The 26,049-nt window shown below is 47.5% G+C and overlaps 1 protein-coding gene across 8 annotated transcripts in view; it reads left to right on the forward strand.

The window, feature by feature from the left end:
• The window catches only part of RTEL1 (regulator of telomere elongation helicase 1), a 120,074-nt gene that overhangs the window by 47,478 nt on the left and 46,547 nt on the right, over positions 1-26,049 (forward strand). For 7 of the 8 annotated variants that reach the window (XM_073308887.1, XM_073308886.1, XM_073308889.1 and 4 more), the window contains 5 exons: positions 3,513-3,553; positions 5,385-5,470; positions 10,156-10,233; positions 16,694-16,771; positions 17,786-17,929. In XM_073308887.1, coding sequence (XP_073164988.1) covers positions 3,513-3,553; positions 5,385-5,470; positions 10,156-10,233; positions 16,694-16,771; positions 17,786-17,929 — 427 coding nt within the window. The remainder of the gene's footprint in view (positions 1-3,512; positions 3,554-5,384; positions 5,471-10,155; positions 10,234-16,693; positions 16,772-17,785; positions 17,930-26,049) is intronic. The other variant, XM_073308890.1, reaches the window with a different exon arrangement.

The raw sequence follows: 26,049 nt of genomic DNA on the forward strand, positions 1-26,049 counted from the left end.
GGGTGCACTTAGCAGCCATCTCGGCCTTCCACCCGGGTGTGCAGGGCTGCTCGCTATTTGCTAATCCCATGGTCAGCTGATTCCTAAAGGGCTCGACAGGTTATACCCTCACGTCTGTCAACTGGTTCCTGCCTGGGACCTCAACTTGGTCCTTTCTAGGCTCATAGGGGCCCCCTTTTGAGCCTTTAGCAACCTGCTCTGTGCTCTACCTCTGTTAAAAGGTTGCGTTCCTGGTAGCAATAACCTCGGCCAGGAGGGTGTAAGGGCAAGGTTCAGCTCAGGCCTCACCCTGCTTTCCTCCCAAAGGTTGTCTCGCAGTTCCACATCAACTAGGACATCTTCCGCCTCGTTTTCTACCCTAAACCTCATTGCAGCGGCAGGGAGCAGAGAGTCCACTCTCTGGATGTCCGCAGGTCACCGGCCTTTTATGTCGAGAGGACGAAACCATTTAGAAAGTCAGTCCAGTTGTTCATAGCAGTGGCGGACAGGATGAAAGGTCAGCCAGTTCATCCCAATGCATCTCATCATGGATTGTGTCCTGTATCCATGAGTGCTACAGCCTGGCAGATGTTCTCGCACCTCCGATCACTGCGCACTCTACCAAGGCACAGGCTTCATCTACAGCGTTCCTGGCTCAGGTTCCCACCCAGAAAATCTGCAGAACAGCAATGGGGTCCTCCATACGCCCTTTCGTCATGCATTATGCGATTACCCAGCAGGCCAGAGACTATGTGGCCTTCAGAAGAGCAGTACTCCAATCACTGGACAGCTCCAACCCCACCTCCTGAACTTGGCTTGGGAGTCACCTGATTGGAATGGACATGAACAAGCACTCACTCCTTGTAACTGTTGGTCTTCAAGATGTGTTCTTTGTGTCCATTCTAATACCCTCCCTCCTACCCCTCTCTCGGAGTAGCTGGCAAGAAGGAACTGAAGGGGTGGCGGGTCGGCAGGGCTCTGTATTGAGTGTCATGAAGGCGTGACTCCAGGGGGCGCCCAGGATGGCCCGGGATGCTGCTAAAGGAAAAATCTTCCGGCCAACGTGCATGTGTGCACGCACACACCTGATTGGAATGGATGTCAACAACATATGTCTAAGAACAACAGTTACGAGAAATGAGTAACCATTTTTACTCCCCCTCACAGGCGTAATAAGAAAACAGAGCATGCAAAACTGTCTGGAACTAAAGAGAAGGAAACAAGGAGATGAAAATAGGGACCAAATGTGGGGAATTTCCATAGAAACCAGCACAGACAGAATGCTACTGTTCAAGCAGTGCTGAGCCAAAGAAAAAGTGCTTAGGGACAGTGACTAATTTGGTTGTCACTAGTAATACAGCAGCCAAACCCATCTCCTTTTTTTCCCACAGCACCACCACACCTAGTTCATCATCCATTGTTTTAATCATCACAATGTTGGCAGCTTCTACAGGCTCTCTCTGACAGGATTCTGTTCCTGAATTTATTACTGTTAATAATTAACTTCATTATGTGTGGTAATGTGTACTTCCACTGATGGAAGGCTGATATGTTAGGATCTAGATTTTCTTCACTGCTAAAACCCAACATCTCAAAATTGTTAATTTTGCTGTTGATAGAGATTGCTTGCTTGTTGCCATCTTGACTATTCCTACCAGTTTGGGGCATTGGATGCTGCTGACATGCAATGTACAAAAGCTAGTTGTAGGAGGATCTTCATAGAATCATAGAATATCAGAGTTGGAAGGGACCTCAGAAGGTCATCTAGTCCAACACCCTGCTCAAAGCAGGACCAATCCCCAACTAAATCATCCCAGCCAGGGCTTTGTCAAGCCTGACCTTAAAAACTTCTGAGGAAGGAGATTCTATCACCTCCCTAGGTAACGCATTCCAATGTTTCACCACCCTCCTAGTGAAAACGTTTTTCCTAATATCCAACCTAAACCTCCCCCCACTGCAACTTGAGACCATAAGTCCTCGTTCTGTCATCTGCTATCACTGAGAACAGTCTAGATCCATCCTCTTTGGATCCCCCTTTCAGGTAGTTGAAAGCAGCTATCAAATCCTCCCTCATTCTTCTCTTCCGCAGACTAAACAATCCCAGTTCCCTCAGCCTCTCCTCATAAGTCATGTGTTCCAGTCCCCTATCATTTTTGTTGCCCTCCGCTGGACGCTTTCCAATTTTTCCACATCCTTCTTGTAGTGTGGGGCCCAAAACTGGACACAGTACTCCAGATGAGGCCTCACAATTGTGGAATAGAGGGGAACAATCACGTTCCTCAATCTGCTGGCAATGCCCCTACTTATACATCCCAAAATGCCATTGGCCTTCTTGGCAACAAGGGCACACTGTTGACTCATATCCAGCTTCTTGTCCACGGTCACCCCTAGGTCCTTTTCCGCAGAACTGCTGCCTAGCCATTCGGTCCCTAGTCTGCAGCGGTGCATGGGATTCTTCCGTCCTCAGTGCAGGACTCTGCACTTGTCCTTGTTGAACCTCATCAGATTTCTTTTGGCCCAATCCTCTAATTTGTCTAGGTCCCTCTGTATCCTATCCCTACCCTCCAACGTACCTACCTCTCCTCCCAGTTTAGTGTCACCGGCAAACTTGCTGAGGGTGCAATCCACACCATCCTCCAGATCATTTATGAAGATATTGAATAAAACCGGCCCCAGGACCGACCCTTGGGGCACTCCACTTGATACCGGCTGCCAACTAGACATGGAGCCATTGATCACTACCCGTTGAGCCCGACAATCTAGCCAGCTTTCTATCCACCTTATCGTCCGTTCATCCAGCCCATACTTCTTTAACTTACTGGCAAGAATACTGTGGGAGACCATGTCAAAAGCTTTGCTAAAGTCAAGGAACAACACGTCAACTGCTTTCCCCTCATCCACAGAGCCAGTTATCTCGTCATAGAAGGCAATTAGATTAGTCAGGCATGACTTGCCCTTGGTGAATCCATGCTGACTGTTCCTGATCACTTTCCTCTCCTCTAAGTGCTTCAGAATTGATTCATTGAGGACCTGCTCCATGATTTTTCCAGGGACTGAGGTGAGGCTGACTGGCCTGTAGTTCCCAGGATCCTCCTCCTTCCCTTTTTAAAGATGGGGACTACATTAGCCTTTTTCCAGTCGTCCAGGATCTTCCTCTGTTTCTATGTAGGTGCTTGGCTCTTGTGGAGCAATAAGAAATGTATTGCACTAGTAGTGACCCATACTGGCAGATCATAGTGTTATGGAGCATCTGGAGGTGTAGAGCCTCTTTCGTCTTTCTTCCTAGAGGACTGTGGGGTCATCCTGCAAAGCAAGGTGGGAGGAAATAAGTGAAGAAAACTCGGACATCATGACTGCTAGAGGTAATGCTTGAATTGCCTATTACTTTGAGGTTTATCCATCAGGAGGGGAGTGAAGGCACAGGAGAGGGAGAGAGGATGTGGGTTTAGCGGTGCAGTCATTATTCCAAACAAGAGTGAGTTAATAAAAGGGAATTGTGATGGTGATGCTGATGGATATTGTTGTCTTTGTAGGTTTTCTGTGGAATGTCTGTCTTCTCTGGGGAAAACAATAGGTAAGTGAAGTTATAACCAGATTCAGGAAACAAGCTTCTGCTCTGGGTTATTTATAAATGAGTGGGGGAAATGACTTCTAAACAAGCTTAAGCAGGTTTGGAACCCAGAAAGGAGGTGGTTTACATCTGGATTGACTAAGGAATTTCTTGTGCTTTCCTGACGTCATTAGCTTATTATTTTAGAAGAACATGGCAATTTCTAATTACAAGGTGTGTATATATACACTGTAAGTCAGTTTATCAACTTTCTGAGCCCATCTTTCACAGCATAATTGTACAGTACTTAGACAAAGCAAGGTTCACAATGGTAAAGTATGTATAAGGTGGCACTGGAGCAATAAAACAAGATCTGACGACATAAATAAAATTGGAATTGTTTGTCCATAGGATATAGTATAACACAGAACCTTAACCCTAATCCGTTACTTCCTCATGGGACAATAAATAAATCTTGCACTTCAGCAACGGGTGAATGTCTAACACACATACTAACATCAGAGTTAAGGATTTTGGTCTTAATGCAATTATAAGGAATGTAGTGTGGCGGGGGGTGGAGGGTGGATACTGTGGTTTTGTACGTTTGGAGTGTATGTAACGTTTGCAGAGGAGCAGTCTGTCAGTGAAGTGGTGATGAGATGATAGGGGTTAACGGTTTGTTAAAGAAGGATAATTTAACTGGATATCACCTTGCTTTTAAGGGTTTGGTTCAGTGGCTATTCCCTGTAAGCAACCTTATGTGTTTAATCAAGTTTTTTGTTTGAGGATTAAATTTGTGGGTGTTTTAAATGCTCGTGAGGACAGATAACACAAGAAGAGATTAAGGGTCAGATTGCATGCACAAATCAGATGCTTGTTTGTACCAAGTAACCAACTAGGTACATTTACGTGTGCAATTACGTGATTTCAACATACAAATATTTGCACATGCAATTAATATAATCCCATATGAAAGCCAGGTAATTGCATCTAGTTACCACTTGCAATTTAGGACACCAATTTTGCACACAACTGCTTATCTACTGGTCCGAAAAGCTGGCGCCAGAAACATGGTTAAAAAATAGGATGAGATACAAATTGGAAAAGGAGAGAAGTTGATAGTGGACAGTAAATTAAGCATCAGTTTGCTATGCTATATAGTATCAAAGAAGGCCAGTGCAGAATTGGGCAGCATATGCAGAGACACCATTTCATCAAGCCTCTCTTGGTACAATTCTTACAATCATAAGAGAGCAGAGGAAATTGACTTATGAGGAAAGAATAAAAGAATTGTGTAGGATGACTTAACATATTCCCCCTTTAAATATCTCTTAGTCTAGAAATGTTTTGAAGGAGATAAACTTGAGTGGAAAAGGAAATATTTATGGTGGAATGAAGGTGTCTAAGTAGGCAAAATGGGATGAAATTGAGAACATTTTGGTTACATATCAGAAAAACTTCTTGTCAGTGAGATGTATAGTATAAAATTATAGAAGACTTCCAAGGAAAGTGGACAAAACACCAGAAAACCTCCCCCAGGAAAAAATTCAACCCTGGCATGGAGATGGACAGGGCAACTTATTAGGTATTTTCCATCTCTTCCATCAAATGTAGTACGTGGCTATGTTGTGTCAGTATAGTTCAGTGGAACGCTAACCAGGCTAGAATAGTGGTGATGATATACTCTTCTTCCGGCACTCACTTCTCTCTCCCACCCTGTCCATCAAGAAGCTGAAGGGGAGTTGTAGGAAGACCAGTTCTGTGCCCTGAGAAAAGTTGGCTAATGCCCTACCAATGTCTTGGAGTGGAAGTGTTCTGAGTGGTGAGTTATTCTGCACCATCTTCCTTGTTGCAGGTAATCTTGTGCGAATTATACCGCATGGGCTGCTGGTGTTCTTCCCTTCGTATCCAGTCATGGAGAAAAGCCTGGACTATTGGAGAGTATGTTGGTTCTTTCTTTGTGTATGAATTGTAGTTACACGCTTTGGACCAAATTTTCACACATGGGTGCTTATGTTGGAGTTCCCAGCACTGCGGTCTAGCACTGACTTGCCCAAATACCTATTTTATGCATCTCTATGTTCATTTACATTTGTTGTCTATATTGTGACATAAGGTTGTGAACAGCATTCTCTAGACAAATAAGCCCTAGCTCTAAAAAAGTTTAAAGTTATAACCCAACAAATGCTGAACAATGAGGGACCTGGGGAACAAGCAGAGCAAGAGATAAAAGAAGCTTGGTTAATTAGGCACATGTTTCTACAAATTAATGTGTATTTGAGATGGAACTGGTAACACCACCTGTTGTTAAAGTTTTATAAGACCCTATTTTCAGTTGCAGTAACTTTGCCAAACTTTAACCATTTGGGCTGAAATTTTTCATGACAGATGTTTGCCTCAGGTTGAATATTTTGTTTTGCCCATGTTAAAAAATTCTGGTGAACTTTTTTTTTGAAATGTTCTCTTGCCCCCATGCTTTGGAGGAGGGACTTGAAATTTGGGGTGGCCTTTGCTTCAGGGATTTACTTTTGGTATCTCTGTGAAAATCCACACAAATTTGACCAAGTTATTAGCCTTTGCAAAATCTCAGTTTGTGCATGCTCAGTAGAGACTTAGATTTTATCAGCTGAATTCCCAAAGATTCTGTTCATACTAGCCATGCTCTAGCCCAGTGGTTTTCAAACTTTTTTTTCTGGTGACCCAGTGAAGAAAATTGTTAATGCCTGTGACCCAACAGAGCTGGGGATGAGGGGTTTGGGGTGTGGTAGGGGCTCAGGGCTGAGGCAGAGGGTTGGGGTGTGGGAGTGAGGGCTGTGGGGTGGGGCCGGGAATGAGTGGTTCAGGGTGTGGGAGGGGGCTGTGGGCTGGGGCAAAGGGTTGGGGTATAGGAGGGGGTCAGGGCTCTGAGCTGGAGGTGCAGGCTCTGGTGTGGGGCCGGGGATGAGGGGTGTAGGGTGCAGGAGGGGGCTCTGGGTTTTGGGGGGGGGGCTCAGGGCTGGGGTTGGGGTGTGGGCTTACCTCGGGCAGCTCCCAGTCAGCGGGGGTGCTAAGGCAGGCTTCCTGCCTGTCCTGGCACCGCGGACTACGCTGCGCCCTGGAAATGGCCAGCAGCAGGTCTGACTGCTAGGCGTAGGCATGCAAGCAGCTCTGCGTGGCTCTTGCCCACAGGCACCAACAGCCTCCCCCGCCAGCTCCCATTGTCTGGCTTCCAGCCAATCGGAGTGCAGAGCTAGTGCTCGGAGCGGGGCAGCATGTGGAGCCCCGTGGCCTCCCCGCCTAGGAGCCAGACCTGCTGCTAGCTGCTTCCGGGGCGCATCACGGTGTCAGAACAGGTAGGAACTAGCCTGCCTTAGCCGGGTAGCACCACCAATGGGACTTTTAATGGCCCGGTCAGTGGTGTGGACCAGAGCTGCCACAACCCAGTGCCTTACATTCCGCGACCCAGTACTGGGTCGCGACCCGCAGTTTGAAAACCACTGCTCTAGCCAGAGACCACGCAGAAATCTCCCTACAATTTCAGCTCTCTGGACTGTTGTGGGACATGCTGGGTGTGGGTCTGGGAACGTGAACAGAGAGCAGGGAGACTATCCAGTGCTCTCCATGACCCCACCATTGGGCTCAGGAAGCATGGAGGAGAAAACTGCCTGATGTGAATGCAGAGGGGACAAAAGACAGGCTGCATGGCAACCTTAATTCTGGGATTTCCTAACTTCTGAGTGCTTGACAACGTTAATGTTTTTTTTATGTATCATATGAACAGAATGTTTATAACTGTGGGTCCGGGCTCCCAAATCTGAATTGGACTCAGTATGTGTATATGTAGTATGATGTTTGCACTTCCTTGAACAATCATTTTTTTCTGAAAAAATATTCAAAATAAGACACTAAATTATATGATGAACTTACTTGTTTGACCTTAAATGAGATGACTGTTCTTGTTGCTTCCATGCCACTTGGAGATAGTGCCCTCGTGGCCTAGACAGGTGAGGTACTCAGCTCTACTTCATCTCTCCTTGGTAATGCCTCTCTGCCTTCCCAGGGAGGCTCTTCTGTCTCACAGGTCTGGTGCCTTCTCAACCTTTCATCTCAGAACTTGCAGGCTTGGCTTCTTAATTGTTTCCAGGCATGGAGTTAAACTGCTTGGCCAATGTTCAGAACCTACTATTCATAAGACTTACCTCAAAAGTGGAAAAGCTTCCATTCCTGGTATTCTCATCACTCTTTGAAAGCCTCAGAAGCTCCGCTCTTAAGGATCCTAGATGACCTGATTCTCAGACCTTGTGTCTTTAAGTCCATGAGCTCAGTTAGAATACACCTGGCTGCTGTTACAGCCTTCCTTTTACCTATAGAAGGGGTTTTAGTCTTTGCCCATCCAACCATGACCAGATACCTTACAAGTTTATAAATTATTTCCCCCTGTCCAGAGCCCATCTCCTCCATGGGACCGTAATCTGATTCTCAATGCCTTGAGGTAGCGCCTCCCCCCCACATTTGAGCCCATGACTACCTGTCTTCTCTTCCACTTCTCCCTTGAAATTTCCTTTCTGATAGCTATCACCTCAGCCAGAAGAATGGGAGAACTTGGGGGTGCTCATGGCAGACCCACCGTACGCTGCCTTCTGCTGTGACAGAATGACGCTGTGCCCCCATCCTCGATTCTTTCCTAAAGTCTTGTTAGAATTTCATATCAACTAAGAGATTTGTTTATTGGTATTTTTTCTGAAGCCTCAGATCTCCAAAGAGGAAGTTAGTCTCCTCACACTAGCTATCAGGAGGGCCCTCACCTCTACCTCGACAGGACCGAGACTTTTAGGGCCTCTGCCAGACTCTTTGACTTCTATGTTGAAAGGAGGAAGGGACAGCCAGTTTCCACTCAGACTGTTGAAGTGGGTTTCAGGTTGTATCTTGACCCGCTATGAAGCTGCTGGGATACATTCCCTTCACAGAGTGACAACCCGCTTCAGCAGGTCTCAGAACACTTCTGTAGTCCTTCTGAAGGATGTCCCCGTAACATAAATCTGCAGGGCTGCAACCTGGTCCTGGTTCACACATTCACCAGACATTATGCTATGATATCTGCATCCATGGCTGATGCTACCTTTGGTGACTCAGTCCCCCAAACTGCCTTGGATTTGCTGCCTCAGCACCTGCCTCCATGTTAAGATACTGCTTGTGAGTCAAAGAAGGAGAGGTTATTTACCTGTAAAGTAACTGGAAGTCTTCGAGTTGTTTTGTCCTTATGGGTACTCCACCTACTATCTTCCTTCTCCTCTGCTGTGGAGTCTTCCAGCCTTCGTAGTTGAGAAGGAACTGGAGTGGCAGCAGATCCGCATCTCCTTATAAGCCCTTTCCTGAGAGCAGATGCTGCTGCTCTACACAGTCCTCATGCTTGTCTTGTGTCAAGTACACTCTTTATTTGCTTAATTGATTAAGGTGAAGTTTCTAAAGCATGCATATCATCTCAATTAGCTCCTCATTACCAGTGACTTTAGTGGAAACAGAGTTAAACGAATATTGGGGCATTAAGGAAAATCTCACCATTTGCTTAAATAAGCATTATACAGGCTGGAGGAAAGTTTTGGACCATCGTCCTCTTGATAAATGAGCCAAAAGCCAAACAGCTTTTCTTCAGAAGGGACCACTTGAGGCATGCTGAGGCTTAGGAGGGGAGAGCTACAACTTCTATAGTTTCCATTATAGGGTGACCAGATGTCCCAATTTTATGGGGACAGTCTGGTTATTTGGGTCTTTTTCTTATATAGGCTCCTATGTCACTCCCCACCTCCTGTCCCGATTTTTCACACTTGCTGTCTGGTCACCCTATTCCCTTAGCTTTCTGCAGTACTTTTCCTAGACTAAATCACTGACTCACTTTCCTCTTGTTCACTGTTGGTATCCTTAATATGGAGGTGACTCCTGAATGACTTGAAGCTGAGTTTTGGTTGGATTCTAATCCATTTGGAGGTTTTCTGAGACAGACATACTAAAGGGTGGTAATACTTCCTAACTGGCTTGTTTTAAAAAAAGTTGATAGTAAATAGTTAAATCCTTGATACTAAACTCCCAGTTGGGTTATTATTTTATTTTTAATTATAATAAATTTGTTGTAGTTTGTATCTTTCCTTGGTTGCTGTTGCTCACATCCCCGTCTTTGTTTCTGGCTGAAGTCAGGGACATTTTTCTAATGTGAGTTGTGTCTCCCAGCAGAAGCCATGGTAGGACATTTGCCTAGGTAACTGTTGCTCCCCTTCTAAGGTACCAGTGTGGAGCAGTGGTGAGGAGCAGGGAAACAGATTTTCAGTGCAGATTGCAGGAAGAGTATCCAGGAGGCAGATGTTGGGCGCCAAGGGTCTGCAAGTTGGAAGGAAGGAGGTGACCTCACTGCTGGCATGCTTCTGAAAAGATGCACAAAGCATGGAGAAAGTGTCCTGGCCATTCTGTCTAAACTGCCCATGTTGGAACTGCTGCCTGGACCCAGCTCATTTCCTTACCATTGGAAGCTGCATGCCCCTGCCACCAACTCTGGCTGGCAAGAAAGGAATAGGTGATGGGGAGCATGTAGTTACCACCACCTGTGGTTTCCTTTCCCATATGTACTTCTGACTTATTTGCTCTCTGTTTAATAGGAGCATGACTTTGCTAAAAGAATAGAAGAAGTGAAGCCCATGTTTGTGGAACCAAGGAATAAAGGAACATTCACAGAGGTTGGTCATTTGTGTTGTCTGTCTCATTTAATAAGTTCTCCTTTTTATGCTTAAATACTTCTCCAAAGATGTGTTTGCAGCAGTGACTACAGAACTGCATGCTGTTGGGTTAAAACCAAGAGAGCTGTAAGTGCTCTTGAAATACAGGTCTTCCCTTCTCCTTTCTACCTTCCCTCATGCTCCATTCTCCTGACGAGGTGTACTGAACACTAAGGATATGTCTATACACTATGAAATTAGGTCAGATTTATAGAAATCGATTTTTTTAGGAAGCAATTTTATACAGTCGATTGTGTGTGTCCCCACTAAGCGCATTAAGTCAGCGGCGTGTGTCCACAGTACCGTGGCTAGTGTCAATTTTTGGAGCGTTGCACTGTAGGTAGCTATCCCACAGTTCCTGCAGTCTCTGCCACCCATTGAAATTCTGGGTTAAGCTCCCAATGCTTGATGGGACAAAAACATTGTCGCGGGTGGTTTTGGGTACATGTCGTCAGTCGCCCCTCCCTCCGTGAAAGCAACAGCAGACAATCGCTTCGCGCCTTTTTTCCGTGCAGACGCCATACTGCTTTCAGCAGACAGTGCAGTAGGACTGCTAACCGTCGTCATCAAACCACCGCTTCCGCTGCCACTCTGCTCTCCTGCCCTTGTCTCAATAGCAAATTTCTCCATGTTGGCTGTCATGGGCTCCCGCTGCCACTCTGCTCTCCTGAATCCACCTCGCTGGTCGTCAGCCACCGCTTCCGCTGCAACTCTGCTGTCTTGCAGACGCCATACCATGGCAAGCATGCAGCCCGCTCAGATCACCGTAGCAGTTATGAGCATAGTAAACACCTCGCGCATTATCCTGCAGTATGTTCAGAACTAGAACCTGCAAAACCAGGCGAGGAGGCGATGGCAGCACGGTGATGAGATTGATGAGGACATGGACACCAATTTCTCTCAAAGTACGGGCCCTGGCAATTTGGACATCCTGGTGGCAATGGGGCAGGCTCATGTAGTGGAACGCTGATTCTGGGCCCGGGAAACAAGCACAGACTGGTGGTACCGCATAGTGTTGCCGGTCTGGGATGATTCCTAGTGGCTGCAAAACTTTCGCATGAGTAAGGTCACTTTCATGGAACTTTGTGACTTGCTTTCCCCTGCCCTGAAGCGCAAGAATACCAAGATGAGAGCAGCCCTCACAAGTGAGTGGTGATAGCCCTCTGGAAGCTTGCAATGCCAGACAGCTACCGGTCAGTCAGGAATCAATTTGGAGTGGGCAAATCTACTGTGGGGGCTGCTGTGATCCAAGTAGCCAACGCAATCACTGAGTGGCTGCTATTAAAGGTAGTGACTCTGGGAAATGTGCAGGTCATAGTGGATGGGTTTGCTGCAATGGGGTTCCCTAACTGTGGTGGGGCAATAAACGGAATGCATATCTCTATCTTGAGACCGGACCACCCTGGCAGCCAGTACATAAACCAAAAGGGGTACTTTTCAATGGTGCTGCAAGCACTGGTGGATCACAAGGGACGTTTCACCAAAATCAACGTGGGATGGCCGGGAAAGGTACATGACACTCGCATCTTCAGGAACTCTGGTCTGTTTAAACAGCTGCAGGAAGGGACTTACTTTCCAGACCAGAAAATAACCTTTGGGGATGTTGAAATGCCTATAGTTATCCTTGGGGACTCAGCCTTCCCCTTAATTCCATGGCTCATGAAGCCATACACAGGCAGCCTGGACAGTAGTCAGGAGCTTTTCAACTATAGGCTGAACAAGTGCAGAATGGTGGTAGTATGTGCATTTGGACATTTAAAAGCGCGCTGGTGCAGTTAACTGACTCGGTTAGACCTCAGTGAAACCAAAATATTCCCATTGTTATTACTCTTGCTGTGTACTCCATGATATCTGTGAGAGTAAGGGGGAGACGTTTATAGCAGGGTGGGAGGTTTAGGCAAATCACCTGGCTGCCGATTACGTGCAAACAGACACCAGGGCGGTTAGAAGAGCACAGCAGGGCACACTGCGCATCAGAGAAGCTTTGAAAACCAGTTTCATGACTGGCCAGGTTACAGTGTGACAGTTCTGTTTGTTTCTCCTTGATGAAAACCTGCCCCCTTGGTTCACTCTATTTCCCTGTAAGCCAACCGCCCTCCCCCTTTCGATCACCACCTGCAGAGGCAATAAAGTTGTTGTTGTTTCAAATTCATGCATTCTTTATTAATTCATCACACAAATAGGGGGATAACTGCCAAGGTAGCCTGGGAGGGGTGGAGGCAGAGGGAAGCACCGCGTGGGGTAGGGGAGGAAGGAAGGACAAGGCCACACTGCACTTCAAAACTTATTGAATGCCAGCCTTCTGTTGCTTGGGCAGTCCTCTGGGGTGGAGTGGTTGGGTGCCTGGAGGGGCCCCCCCCTGCATTCTTGGGCGTCTGGGTGAGGAGGCTATGGAACTTGGGGAGGATGGCGGGCGGTTACACAGCGGATGCAGCGGTGGTCTGTGCTCATGCTGCCTTTCCTGCAGCTCAACCGTACGCCGGAGCATATCAGTTTGATCCTCCAGTAGCCTTAGCATTGCCTCCTGCCTCCTATAATCTTGCTCCCACCACCTCTCCTCACAGTCATTTTCTGCTTTCCTGGACTCTGCAATTGTCTGCCTCTACGCATTCTGCTGAGCTCTTTCAGTGCGGGAGGACTGCATGAGCTCAGAGAACATTTTATTGCGAGTCTGTGGGTTTTTTTTTTTTTTTGCCACCTTATCTGCGCTAGCCTCTGGGACGGAGATGATAAGGGGAGTGTTGAAACATTTGCAGCTGCAGGAGGAAAAAAAGGAGAGTAGTATTTAAAAAGACACATTTTAGAAAACAATGGGTAGACTCTTTCATGGTGAATCGTTTCAAACAGCAGCGCCCTCCTTTCCCATACCAAGCACCCGTTGGGTTAGCTATTTAAAAGAAGGGGCTGTGGTTTTCGGGTTAACGTGCAGGACAAACCCAAATACCCTTCCCCCCACACACAATTCTCTGGGATGATCACCCCTCCACCCACCGCGTGACTAGTATCAGGGAAGATCTCTGCCAGCCAAACGCGAACAGCTCAGTGTGAATAGGGCCCCCCACCACCGCAAGGCTAAAAGCGGGGATGATTTCTTTTCAGCCACAGGCAAACAGCCCAGCAGGAATGGCCACCTCTGAATGTCCCCTTAATAAAATTCCCCTATTTCAACAAGGTGACCATGAATGATATCACTCTCCTGAGGATAACTCAGAGAGATAAAGAACGGATGTTGCTTGAGTGCCAGCAAACACCGGGATCATACGCTGCCATGCTTTATGCAAAGTTTCCAGACTACGTGCTCCTGGCCTGGCATGGTAAAGTGTCCTACCATAGAGGACGGAATAAGGCTGCCCTCCCCAGGAACCTTTTGCAAAGGCTTTGGGAGTACATCCAGGAGAGCTTCATGGAGATATCCCTGGAGGATTTCTGCTCCATCCCCAGATGCGTTAACAGACTTTTCCAGTAGGTGTACTGGCTGCGAATGCATCCCAAGTCTTCAGGGAAAATTAATCATTAAACACGCTTGCTTTTAAACCACGTATTTTATTTACAAAGATACACTCAGCAGAGATGCCTTCTCTACCTTCAAGGTCCGGAAGCCCATCTTGGGAGGGTATTGGCTGCAGGGTGATAAACAGTTCCTGGCTGTCGGAGAGAATGGTTTCATCCTCCTCCTCATTATCATCTTCCTCGTCCCCAAAATCCTCATCCCAGTTGCGTGAGACTCCCCCCTTGCAGGAGTCCACGTACAGGGGTGGGGTAGTGGAAGGGGCACCACCTAGAATTGCATGTAGCTCATCATAGAAGTGGCATGTCTGGGGTTCTGAGCCAGAGTGGCCGTTTGCCTGTTTGTTTTTTTGGTAGCCTTGCCTGAGCTCCTTAATTTTCACGTGGCACTGCTGCGGGTCCCTGTTATAGCCCCTGTCCTTCATGCCCTAGGAGATTTTTTTCAAATATTTTGGCATTTCGTCTTTTGGAACGGAGTTCTGATAGCACGGATTCGTCTCCCCATACAGCGATCAGATCCGGTACCTCCCATCCGGTCAATGCTAGAGCTCTTTTGCGATTCTGGGACTGCATGGTCACGCCATGCTGGCCAAACAGGAAATGAAATTCAAAAGTTCCCGGTGTTTTTCCTGTGTACCTGGCTAGTGCATCTGAGTTGAAAGTCCTGTCCAGAGCGGTCACAATGGAGCACTCTAGGATAGCTCCCGGAGGCCAATACCGTCAAATTGTGTCCACACTACCCCAAATTCGACCTCGTGATATCGATTTCAGTGGTAATCCCCTCATCGGGGAGGAGTACAGAAATAGATTTTAAGAGCCCTTTAAGTCGACAAAAATGGCTTCATTGTGTGGACCACGTGCAGGGTTAAATCAATCTAATGCTGCTAAATTCAACCTAAACTCGTAGTGTAGACCAGTGCTAATATAGTCATGGTTTGAAATCTGCCTGCGCTTCGGATATTAGTACCACGTGCTTAGACATAGGGTGACCAGATGTCCCGTTTTGGGGATTTTTTCTTATATAGGCACCTATTACCCCACACTCCCTGTGACGTTTTTTCACAGTTGCTTTCTGGTCACCCTACTTAGACACCATGGGGAAGGATAGCGTAGAAAAGCGTAGCTCAGTCTGTCAGTGCAGCAGTCAGCATTGGAAATCAAGCTCTTGGATATTCTGCAGGCCATTTCCCTCCAACTTGTTGCAGTTTGTTTTTGATTATGAAAATTTTCACGGTAACATAGAAGTGTGTGTTTTTTATTCAGAATGCTTTTATCTTGTCTGGGTAACACTAACTTTTGCCCAGGACCTCAATTATGGTAATCAGGGGCGCCATCAGGGTCTGCCTTTGTGGAAGCAACTCAACTGGAATATCACACCAATGGCATATTCCTTTTCTTCGACACCAGTATTGAACCCAGTAATTCCCAGGGGGCTTGGTTTGGGTGTAAAGGGGCTCTGAAGTGTATCCTTCCATTGGAATCTTTAAAAAAAAAAAAAAATTAAAAAATTTTAAAATCTAATGCATTTCCAAGGCGCGCGCGGACACACGCAAGCGGGGATGGTTTAGAAGCAACCAAAGAAAGAAGGCAATGAACTCTAGTACAGGGAAGAGAAACTTCTACCACTTCTCAGTATAAATACTACTGTGTGTGTCTCTCTCACCTTGGCACAGCTTTGTTTAGTGTTTCTTGGGACTGCGTTGCTGGAAGATACTGGTATTCAATAGTTGTAAGGGAAGAGGAGGCCAACTGTACAGCTGTTACAATCATGGGCTGGCCATTTGTCAAGAGGGGAAAGAAAGGACAACTTCCTTGTTACGTGCACTCCCTTGGCTGATAGTGTACAATATTGTTTACTGTTTAAATTGTTTATTGAAAAAGAAACCATTACAAAATTAGATGGAAGTGACCTAATTTAGAAACAAGATTAGATTACAGATAAGTATTCCTCTGCTAAAAAGATAACAAAAGTTTTTAATACCAGCAGTTTAAAGTGTAGAGGAAAGAACATGTTAGTAATCCAGGAAGTTGCTAGGTACAGTTTATACCAATTTTCACTGAATCATTGCCTCTTCTGAGGCAATAAGCCTGCAACATGTTAAAGGAAGTTCCTGACTAAAATTATTATTACACTTTTCCATCACTGTCATAAATCCACCTCCTTGAAAGGTGGTAGCTAGGTCAAAAGAAGAATTCTTGTATCAACCTAGCTTTGTCTACAGTGGGGATTAGGTTGACCTCACTACGTCACACAGGGTGTGAAATTTTTCACAGCTCAGAGTGATGTGGCTAAGTCAACGTAAGTTTTAGTTGTTTAGGCCTTGGTGGCAACAGACTTATTTTTCTGTACCTAGTGAAATTCTTAAAATATAATTCTTCATATTTACAGATATTGATGCAGTTCTGGCATGTGCTGCTTGCATCATAAATAGTTTATTGAAAGCAGAATTAAAGTTTTAAATTAATATCCTTCTAGTTTCTTAATTTGTTGAAATTCCTCACGCTTTCCCCACCTTTTTCTGTTCTACTGAATTCCAGCTTCTTCTCCTTGACAACGATTAGAGTAAATGATAACCTCAAATTGCTTTGTTTTGTTTTCCTCTTTTGCCAATGTGGAGTCATAAGAGTACTGCATAATAAGTTCTTTGTTTTCCCTTCAGAGATAGACATAACATTGTGATGTCACCTATCAGAAGATCTGTGGGATTCTTTGTAATAAGGGGCTTTTGGAAAGCAAATATTTCTAACATCCATAGTTGTACTCCAGTAAGGAAACTAACACTAAGCCTAGTTAACTACATCTTGAATCTTAGTATGTGAGTCAAACTTGTTATGATGTACAAGTTTGTTTGGTGTGTGTGTGTAAAGGAGGTGGTTTTCTCTCTTCCTCTTACCTAACCTGTTTGTCTTGTAGATCATGGATGCATATTATGATAAGATTGTCTGTCCCAAGTCTAGTGGAGCTACTTTCTTGGCAGTATGTCGGGGAAAGGTAATGTAGAACAGAGTTTGTCATTCTTGAGAGCAAGCTGCTTTTTGCATTTGGAAGACTGTAGCTCTTCCAGATACACAAACACACACATTTCTCTTTGCTAAAAGTAGTATCTATAAATAATCACATGTATAAAAAAGCCCTAGTGAAATAAAGGAGCAAATGCAGAATGCATAGTTTTTCCAACTCTATTTTAAGTGCACAGGTCTGTCATTCATGGTTTTACTGGTGATACGTGCATGATCTCAAAGGGGAACAGCTTCATACTTTCCTACATTTTCTTTTGGTTGCTCACAGAAGAGCTGTATTGCTGTATGAGAAGGACTGTATTAGACAAGACTTGACAAATGTTTCTGTCAGCCTAACGTTATAGAGAAACAACTGTCTGAAATGTTGTTCAATTTCAAAAGACAAGCTACAGTTAGTTCAAACCCAGTGCCTGCCCTGGAGCCCTTCTGCCAGTTTTGGTGGTTTTACAGTCATATTTTTCTATTTTTAGAAGTGAATTTGATCCTCTTGAAATGGTTGTATTTGTTTTGAATGTTGAGGGAGGTCTTATTATATTGCATTTTGTTATCCGGTGCCCCAGAAGAGGAGCACACTTTTCGTAAATAGATGTTGTTATTAATGGTCATCCTCTGGTGTATGGACAGTTCAGAAAGTTCAGGCATGAAATGTATAATCAGTAATGGGTGTGCTGGCAACACAACCTGGAAATCAGGAAGATGGTTGAAATGCTTGCTATCTCAGAAACCATAGAAATAGGAGAGAAGCAGAGAAACCTCTCCTTACACCCTTTGGCTGATGTGTTACTTGGTCAAGGCCTGATAGTAGGAAACCACTGGGATTAAAGCCCTGGCAATAAAAGTAAGGAATCCAGTTCAAACTGTTTCCACTACTCTCAAACTACAATTGTTAGATGTGTAATTTAAGGCAGAGAGGCCACAACCCCTGAACTGCTCTGAAATGTCACTTAATTCCCTGTTAGTGATTGAAAACACTGTTCATCTTCAGGCCAGCGAAGGCTTGGACTTTGCAGACATGAACGGACGAGGTGTTGTCATCACTGGGCTTCCATTTCCCCCTCGCATGGAACCAAGAGTCGTTTTAAAGATGCAATTCCTGGATGAAATGAAAAGACAAGGTTCAGGGGCACAGGTAAGATTGGGGAGCTTTTCGCAATTTTTTTTTGCCAGTCCATTGACTCATAGATTCTCTGTCCAGCATATGGCTTTTCTTCCCATCTCTGTGGGGCCACAGTAAGCAAACCTTCTCTATCAAACCATACAAATTTGACATCCCTCTCCCACCCCCCACCTCCTGCTGGGTTGTGCTGAAATTTTAAAATCTTCAAGAGATTGCACGTGTCTGTTTTATTTCAAATGTGTGTGCACCTGGTGCACAGGATGCACACGCACCTGAAGTACAAAGAACATTTGTAACACATCTCAAAGAACAGCAGTGACAGTTCAGGTTAGTAATCGGTTTTTCCATTTCTGATTACTGTGGTGTTTCTTCGAGTGCTTGTTCACGTCAGTTCCAATCAGGTGTGTGCACACTGCATGCACGGTTGTCGGAAAGTTTTTCCCATAGCAGCTTGCATCAGGTCAGCTGTGGAGTCCGCTGGAGTGGTATTTTCATGGCACTCAATATATGACCCTGCTGACATGACCCGACCCCCCTTCAGTTCCCTTAGCTTTCTTCTTCAGTCTGTAGTTCAGTCTAGGTTTTAGTTAGTAGTTCATTTTAATTTCCCGTACATAGTGTATATAATAGTTTGGGTTAGTGTGCAGGGTTCTCCCCTATCCCTTACCTTCCCTTGGCTCTGGGGCAGGCCTTGGGGCCAAGGGCTTAAACCTTGCAGGAAGCCCATGACAATGGGTGACCCCCGGGACACATGCCTGAAGTGTCTGGGGGAAGAACACCAAACAGACAGGTGCAAAATCTGCAGGTCTTTCCGCACTAGGACAAAGAAAGAGCGGGATTTCTGGCTGAAACAACTTCTGATGGAGTCCGCTCTCTGTCCGCAGCTCGCCACAGAGCGCCGGGATCTGACACTAACCATGTCGGTGCGGAGTGCCCCAGCCTCAGTGCGTGACACGGCACTGAGGAAAGACTCTGACTCGAGACCCTCGGCACCGGTGGTCCCCGGCACCAGAAGTGGCGCAGTCAGCCAGGCACCGCTCGCACTCACAAGTGTCGCACAGGTGGCACAAGAAGATGGACAGGGGTTGTTGCCCAGTGCTGAAGGTAGCGCCAGGCGGAAGAGCAGTGCATCACACAAAGGAGCACGCAGCACCCATGTACCAGGAGTCAGTGCCGCTGACTTCTGTTCCCCAGAGGGGACCGTTGAGTCCAGTGCCCAGCGACTCTCGGGACAGACAGTGTCAGGTGGAGGAGTTGGAGTCTCCCTCCATCCCAGTCACTTTTGAAGCCACTAGGGACTAACTTGAAGGGGAAAGGAGTCCAGGAGAGCTGGCTGTATTTCAAGGAATCCCTGTTGAGGTTACAGGGACAAACCATCCCAATGAGTCGAAAGAATAGTAAATATGGCAGGCGACCAGCTTGGCTTAATGGTGAAATCCTAGCGGATCTTAAACATAAAAAAGAAGCTTACAAGAAGTGGAAGGTTGGACATATGACCAGGGAAGAGTATAAAAATATTGCTCAGGCATGTAGGAATGATATCAGGAGGGCCAAATCGCACCTGGAGCTGCAGCTAGCCAGAGATGTCAAGAGTAACAAGAAGGGTTTCTTCAGGTATGTTGGCAACAAGAAGAAAGTCAAGGAATGTGTGGGCCCCTTACTGAATGAGGGAGGCAACCTAGTGACAGAGGATGTGGAAAAAGCTAATGTACTCAATGCTTTTTTTGCCTCTGTTTTCACTAACAAGGTCAGCTCCCAGACTGCTGCGCTGGGCATCACAAAATGGGGAAGAGATGGCCAGCCCTCTGTGGAGATAGAGGTGGTTAGGAACTATTTAGAAAAGCTGGACGTGCACAAGTCCATGGGGCCGGACGAGTTGCATCCGAGAGTGCTGAAGGAATTGGCGGCTGTGATTGCAGAGCCATTGGCCATTATCTTTGAAAACTCGTGGCGAACGGGGGAAGTCCCGGATGACTGGAAAAAGGCTAATGTAGTGCCAATCTTTAAAAAAGGGAAGAAGGAGGATCCTGGGAACTACAGGCCAGTCAGCCTCACCTCAGTCCCTGGAAAAATCATGGAGCAGGTCCTCAAAGAATCAATCCTGAAGCACTTGCATGAGAGGAAAGTGATCAGGAACAGCCAGCATGGATTCACCAAGGGAAGGTCATGCCTGACTAATCTAATCGCCTTTTATGATGAGATTACTGGTTCTGTGGATGAAGGGAAAGCAGTGGATGTATTGTTTCTTGACTTTAGCAAAGCTTTTGACACGGTCTCCCACAGTATTCTTGTCAGCAAGTTAAGGAAGTATGGGCTGGATGAATGCACTATAAGGTGGGTAGAAAGCTGGCTAGATTGTCGGGCTCAACGGGTAGTGATCAATGGCTCCATGTCTAGTTGGCAGCCGGTATCAAGTGGAGTGCCCCAAGGGTCGGTCCTGGGGCCGGTTTTGTTCAATATCTTCATAAATGATCTGGAGGATGGTGTGGATTGCACTCTCAGCAAATTTGCAGATGATACTAAACTGGGAGGAGTGGTAGATACGCTGGAGGGGAGGGATAGGATACAGAAGGACCTAGACAAATTGGAGGATTGGGCCAAAAGAAATCTGATGAGGTTCAATAAGGATAAGTGCAGGGTCCTGCACTTAAGATGGAAGAATCCAATGCACCGCTACAGACTAGGGACTGAATGGCTAGGCAGCAGTTCTGCGGAAGAGGACTTAGGGGTGACAGTGGACGAGAAGCTGGATATGAGTCAGCAGTGTGCCCTTGTTGCCAAGAAGGCCAATGGCATTTTGGGATGTATAAGTAGGGGCATAGCGAGCAGATCGAGGGACGTGATCGTTCCCCTCTATTCGACATTGGTGAGGCCTCATCTGGAGTACTGTGTCCAGTTTTGGGCCCCAACCTACAAGAAGGATGTGAAAAAATTGGAAAGCGTCCAGCAGAGGGCAACAAAAATGATTAGGGGTCTAGATCACATGACTTATGAGGAGAGGCTGAGGGAGCTGGGATTGTTTAGCCTGCAGAAGAGAAGAATGAGGGGGGATTTGATAGCTGCTTTCAACTACCTGAAAGGGGGTTCCAAAGAGGATGGCTCTAGACTGTTCTCAATGGTAGCAGATGACAGAACGAGGAGTAATGGTCTCAAGTTGCAGTGGGGGAGGTTTAGATTGGATATTAGGAAAAACTTTTTCACTAAGAGGGTGGTGAAACACTGGAATGCGTTACCTAGGGAGGTGGTAGAATCTCCTTCCTTAGAGGTTTTTAAGGTCAGGCTTGACAAAGCCCTGGCTGGGATGATTTAACTGGGAATTGGTCCTGCTTTGAGCAGGGGGTTGGACTAGATGACCTTCTGGGGTCCCTTCCAACCCTGATATTCTATGATTCTATGACCTAATAGCAATGACGGCCCCTCAACTTCTGGCTATCAGGGACAAGCCTCTATGGCACCGCATCTGGCACCATCTAGAGGCAAGCTAGCCATGATGTGGCTATCAGGGACAAGCCTCTATGGCACCGCATCTGGCACCATCTAGAGGCAAGCTAGCCATGATGCGGCAATCACCTTCTGTGACATGGCACCGTTCACCTCGGCACTGCTCGGGTTCACCATCGTTGAGGCACCATTCCCCAGCTCAGGACCCCATGCATGGGTCCCCGGCACTGGCGGAGCAGCACCGTTCCTCTGCTCAGCACCGCTCGACGCCGCTGTGGTTGTGATGATCTAGATCAGTGTTGTCTGACTCGGATGGGGACTCCTTTTATTCATGCTGCACCAGGCACAGGTCGAATCGGCACAGAAGTGAGGCACCAGCAGCATGGCCTCCACATTGGCAGCCGCAGCCTCAGTGACCATTCTGGACTCCCTGGGCTTAGCACCAGGCCCAGGGCTCATTTTCCTGTGGCTCTTGCTTGGTAGTTTCTGAAAACCAAGCACCACAGCCATATAAAAATTGCCCGGCATCTCAGGGATCGGAATGGACGCCAGGACAGGACCCACAGTCCATCCAGGACGTCGTCGAAGTAGCCACAGTGACAGCCGGACAGACTACTGCTGCCGCAACTACATTCAGCGCAGAGCCCACAGGCGCTGACCAGAGGGACGCTAGAGAGCTGAATGATCAGGAGAACCCAGTACTGCCTCTAGCCTCCTCATCCTCATCCCCAGATGAGGCGATTGCGGGGACTTCGGCCTTGGGACATCCCCTGATAGATCACCGTGCACACCAGGACCTCTTGCACAGAATCGCTTGCAACAAGGGATTGCAGGCGGAAGAGGTTATCTAACCAGAGGACCCCATGGTCGGTAGCCTGATGCCAGAGGGTTCCTCCAGGATAGTTCTGCCCCTGATGAAAACTATACAGAGCCATATCAAAACGCTGTGGCGACCCTGGCATTGATCCCGCCTATGGCGAGGGGCATGGAGTGCAAGTACTTTGTCCCATCCAAGGGATATGGGTACTTGTTCTCACACCGCAGCCCTCCTCCCTAGTAGTGACTGCGGTCAATGAGAAGGAGAGGCAGGGCCAACAAGGACCGACTCCAAAATCCAAGGAGTGTAAAAGATGAGACCTTTTTGGTAGGAAGGTCTACTCAACGGGGGCCCTGCAGCAGAGGATAGCTAATCAACAAGCTATCCTCAACAGATAAACTTCAACTTGTGGGCCTCCATGTTGAAGTTTAAGGAACCTACTTTATCAGACTCCAGAACTGAATTCATGGCCATTATTGACAAAGGGAGTGTGGTGGCACGAACCTTCCTTTATGCGGCGGACTCTCCCCCACACACCTTCTCATCAGGTTTAGCCATGAGAAGGGGTTCATGGCTGCAGGCACCTGGGCTGCCCTCTGCAGTGCAGCAAACCCTTCAGGACCTGCTGTTTGAGGGCACAGGATTATTCTCAGAGAAGACAGACTCCAAGCTGCACAGCCTGAAGGATTCCTGGGTGACCATGAAGTTCCTGGGTATGCATACTCCTGCTACCCAGCGTAAATACTTCAAACCACAGCCTCAACAGCAGTGTTCCTACCCTCCCCAAAGACAGGACTTCTATAGAAGGAGGGGTAAGAATGGCAGGCACAGACTGTTACACCTCCCCATCAGGGCCAGGGCCCAGCCAAATCTTCGTCCGGCTCAAACCAGGCCTTTTGAAGGGATGCCTGGGGATGGCGTACCCACCGCTACACCGGATCCTTCCCAGTGCTTCCTGAATCAGCTATCCCACTTCTACGGTGCCTGGTCCCAAATAAAATTAGACTGCTGGGTCCTTCTCATGGTAGAGGTGAGATATTCTCTCCAATTCTGCTCCTCCCCTCCCTCCCATCCCACTTCCCTGTCCCTCTTCAGGGACCCTTCTCATGAGCAATTCCTTATCCAGGAGGTGCAGTCGCTCCTCGACATGGGGGCAGTGGACGAGGTTCCTCTGGAGCTAAGGGGCAGGGGATTCTACTCCTGTTATTTCCTAATCCCCAAAGCAAATGGGGGTCTCAGACCCATTTTAGACCTGCAAGGACTCAACCAGTTCTTGGTCAAGCTGAAGCTCCACATGGACTCCCTGAGCACGATCATCCCCTCCTTGGATCCGGGAGACTGGTACACCGCTCTCGACATGAAGGACACGTATTTTCACATATCCATTCGGCCTGTTCACAGACCATTTCTGCCATTTGTGGTCAACCACAAACATTATCAGTTCACGGTCGTCCCATTCCGCCTATTGACAGCCTCCCAGGTCTCCACCATATCACTGATCACAGCCTTTCTTCGCAGGAGGCAGGTTCAGGTATATCCCCACTTTGATGACTGGCTGTTACGGGGGCGTTCCAGGGAGCAGGTGGAGTCTCAAGTCTGACTAGTCAGAGCTACTGTCGAGAGGCTGGGACTCCTCCTCAACGTGAACAAGTCAACCTTGTCACCGACCCAAAGAATAGAATTCATCGGGGTGGTGCTGGACTCGGTACAAGCAAGGGCAATCCTCTGAGGCCTGATTCCAAGTGATGACAGACATCCAAAGCCTCAGGCGATACCCCACCACGACAGCAAGGGGATGCATGAGTCTCCTTGGCAGCCTGAACTTGCGTGGTCAGACATGCCAGTCTGAGGCTCAGACCACTCCAAGCGTGGCTCACTTCAACCTGTCACCCAACACTAGACAGCCTAGTCTCAGTGGTGTCAGTGCCAGATCACGTACTCAAGTCCGTCTGTCTGTGGCTTGACCCTCGGACAGTCTGCAAAGGAGTTCCCTTCAACAGTCCACAGCCCTCTCGGTCTCTAGTAACGGATGAGTCAGCTCTGGGTTGGTGCGCTCACCTGGGAGATCTCCAAACACAGGATCTATGGTCGCAGGACAAGCTCTCACTCCCTATCAGTATCAAGGAACTCAGAGCAGTGCGGCCAGCCTGCCACACCTTCCTGTCCCAACTACAAGGTCCAGTGCGTGGCAGCGATGACTGTTAACACCACTGCCATGTTCTACATCAACAGACAGGGTGGACCTTGTTCCTCCCCGCTATGCTGGGAAGCCCTCCAGCTATGGGAGTTCTGCAAAGCCCACTGCATTCACTTGGAGGTGTCCTATCTCCCGGAGTGCAGAACAAACTATCGGATCACCTCAGCAGATCGTTCCGCCACCACGAGTGATCCATCCATTCGGATGTCATGCATTCCATCTTCCAAAGATGGGGGTTTCCCCAGGTTGCTCTGTTGGCCACCCAGAGCAACAGAAAGTGCCCAACGTTCTACTCCTTCCAGAAGCACAGCCCGGGTTCCATCTTGGAAGCGTTCCTGCTACCCTGGGGAGAATGCCTCATGTATGCCTTTCCATCGGGTTCCACTTGTGCACAAGGTTCTGTCAAGATCCCCAGAGACAAGGCGAAGGTAATCCTCCTGGCCCCAGCGTGGCCCTGCCAACACTGGTACACCACACTTCTGCAGCTGTCAGTGGACACCCCAATCGTGTTACCACTTTACCCTGATCTGATCACACAGGACCCATGGTTGCCTTCTCCACCCAGACCTCCAGTCCCTCCATCTCACAACTTGGAAGCTTCATGGTTAAACCCAATGGCGCTCTGGTGCTCGGAATCTGTAAGGAAGGTTTTTCTCGGCAGCAGAAAACCATCTACCAGGGCCACTTACCTAGCTAAATGGAAAAGGTTCACTTGCTGGTGTGCCCAGCATCGCACACCTCCACTCCAGACACCTATACCACTTGTCCTGGAGTACCTCTTATACCTGAAACACCAGGGCCTGACAGGATCATCCATCAGGGTGCACCTCGCTGCTATCTCTGCCTTCCACCCAGGAGACTTTGGGTGTTCCATGTTCGCCAACCCCGTGGTTGGGCGTTTCCTCAAGGGCCTGGAAAGATTATATCCACAGGCTCGACAACCTGTCTCTGCATGGGACCTTCATCTGGCCTTCTCAAGACTAATGGAGGCCCCTTTCTAACGGCTGGTGACTTGTTCCCTTTTATATTTGTCATCGAAGGTGGCATTCCTGGTTGCCATTACATCAGCTAGGAGGGTGTCCAAGTTAAAAGCACTAACCTCCGATCCACCCTACATGGTCTTCCACAAGGACAAGGTTCAACTCAAGCCTCACCCAGCCTTCCTTCCCAAGGTGGTGTCCCAATTTCATAGTAGCCAAGACATTTTTCTACCAGTCTTTTATCCCAAATCTCATACTGGTATGAGAGCAGAGGCTTCACTCACTGGGTGTCTGGCGTGCACTAGCATTCTACATCGAGCACACTAAGCCTTTTAGGAAATCAAACCAATTATTTGTGGCAGTGGCAGACCAGATGAAAGGGCTCCTGATCTCTTCCCAAGGCATTTCTTCCTGGATCACAGACTGCATCCACACATGCTACGAACTGGCTCAGGTCCCAGCCCTGGCTATTACGGCACACTCCACAAGGGTGCAAGCCTTGTCAGCTGCTTTCCTGGCCCAGATCCCCATTCAGGAGATCTGCAGAGCTGCAACCTGGTCATTGGTGGATACGTTTACCACTCACTATGCTATCGCCCAGCATGCCAGAGATGATGCAGCATTTGGCAGAGCGGTGCTCCAGTTAACAATTCCTTAGCTCTGACCCCATCTCCAGGGGAGAGCTTGGGAGTCACCT

Source organism: Lepidochelys kempii, chromosome 13, assembly GCF_965140265.1.
Source record: "Lepidochelys kempii isolate rLepKem1 chromosome 13, rLepKem1.hap2, whole genome shotgun sequence".
NCBI classification, from domain to species: domain Eukaryota; kingdom Metazoa; phylum Chordata; order Testudines; family Cheloniidae; genus Lepidochelys; species Lepidochelys kempii.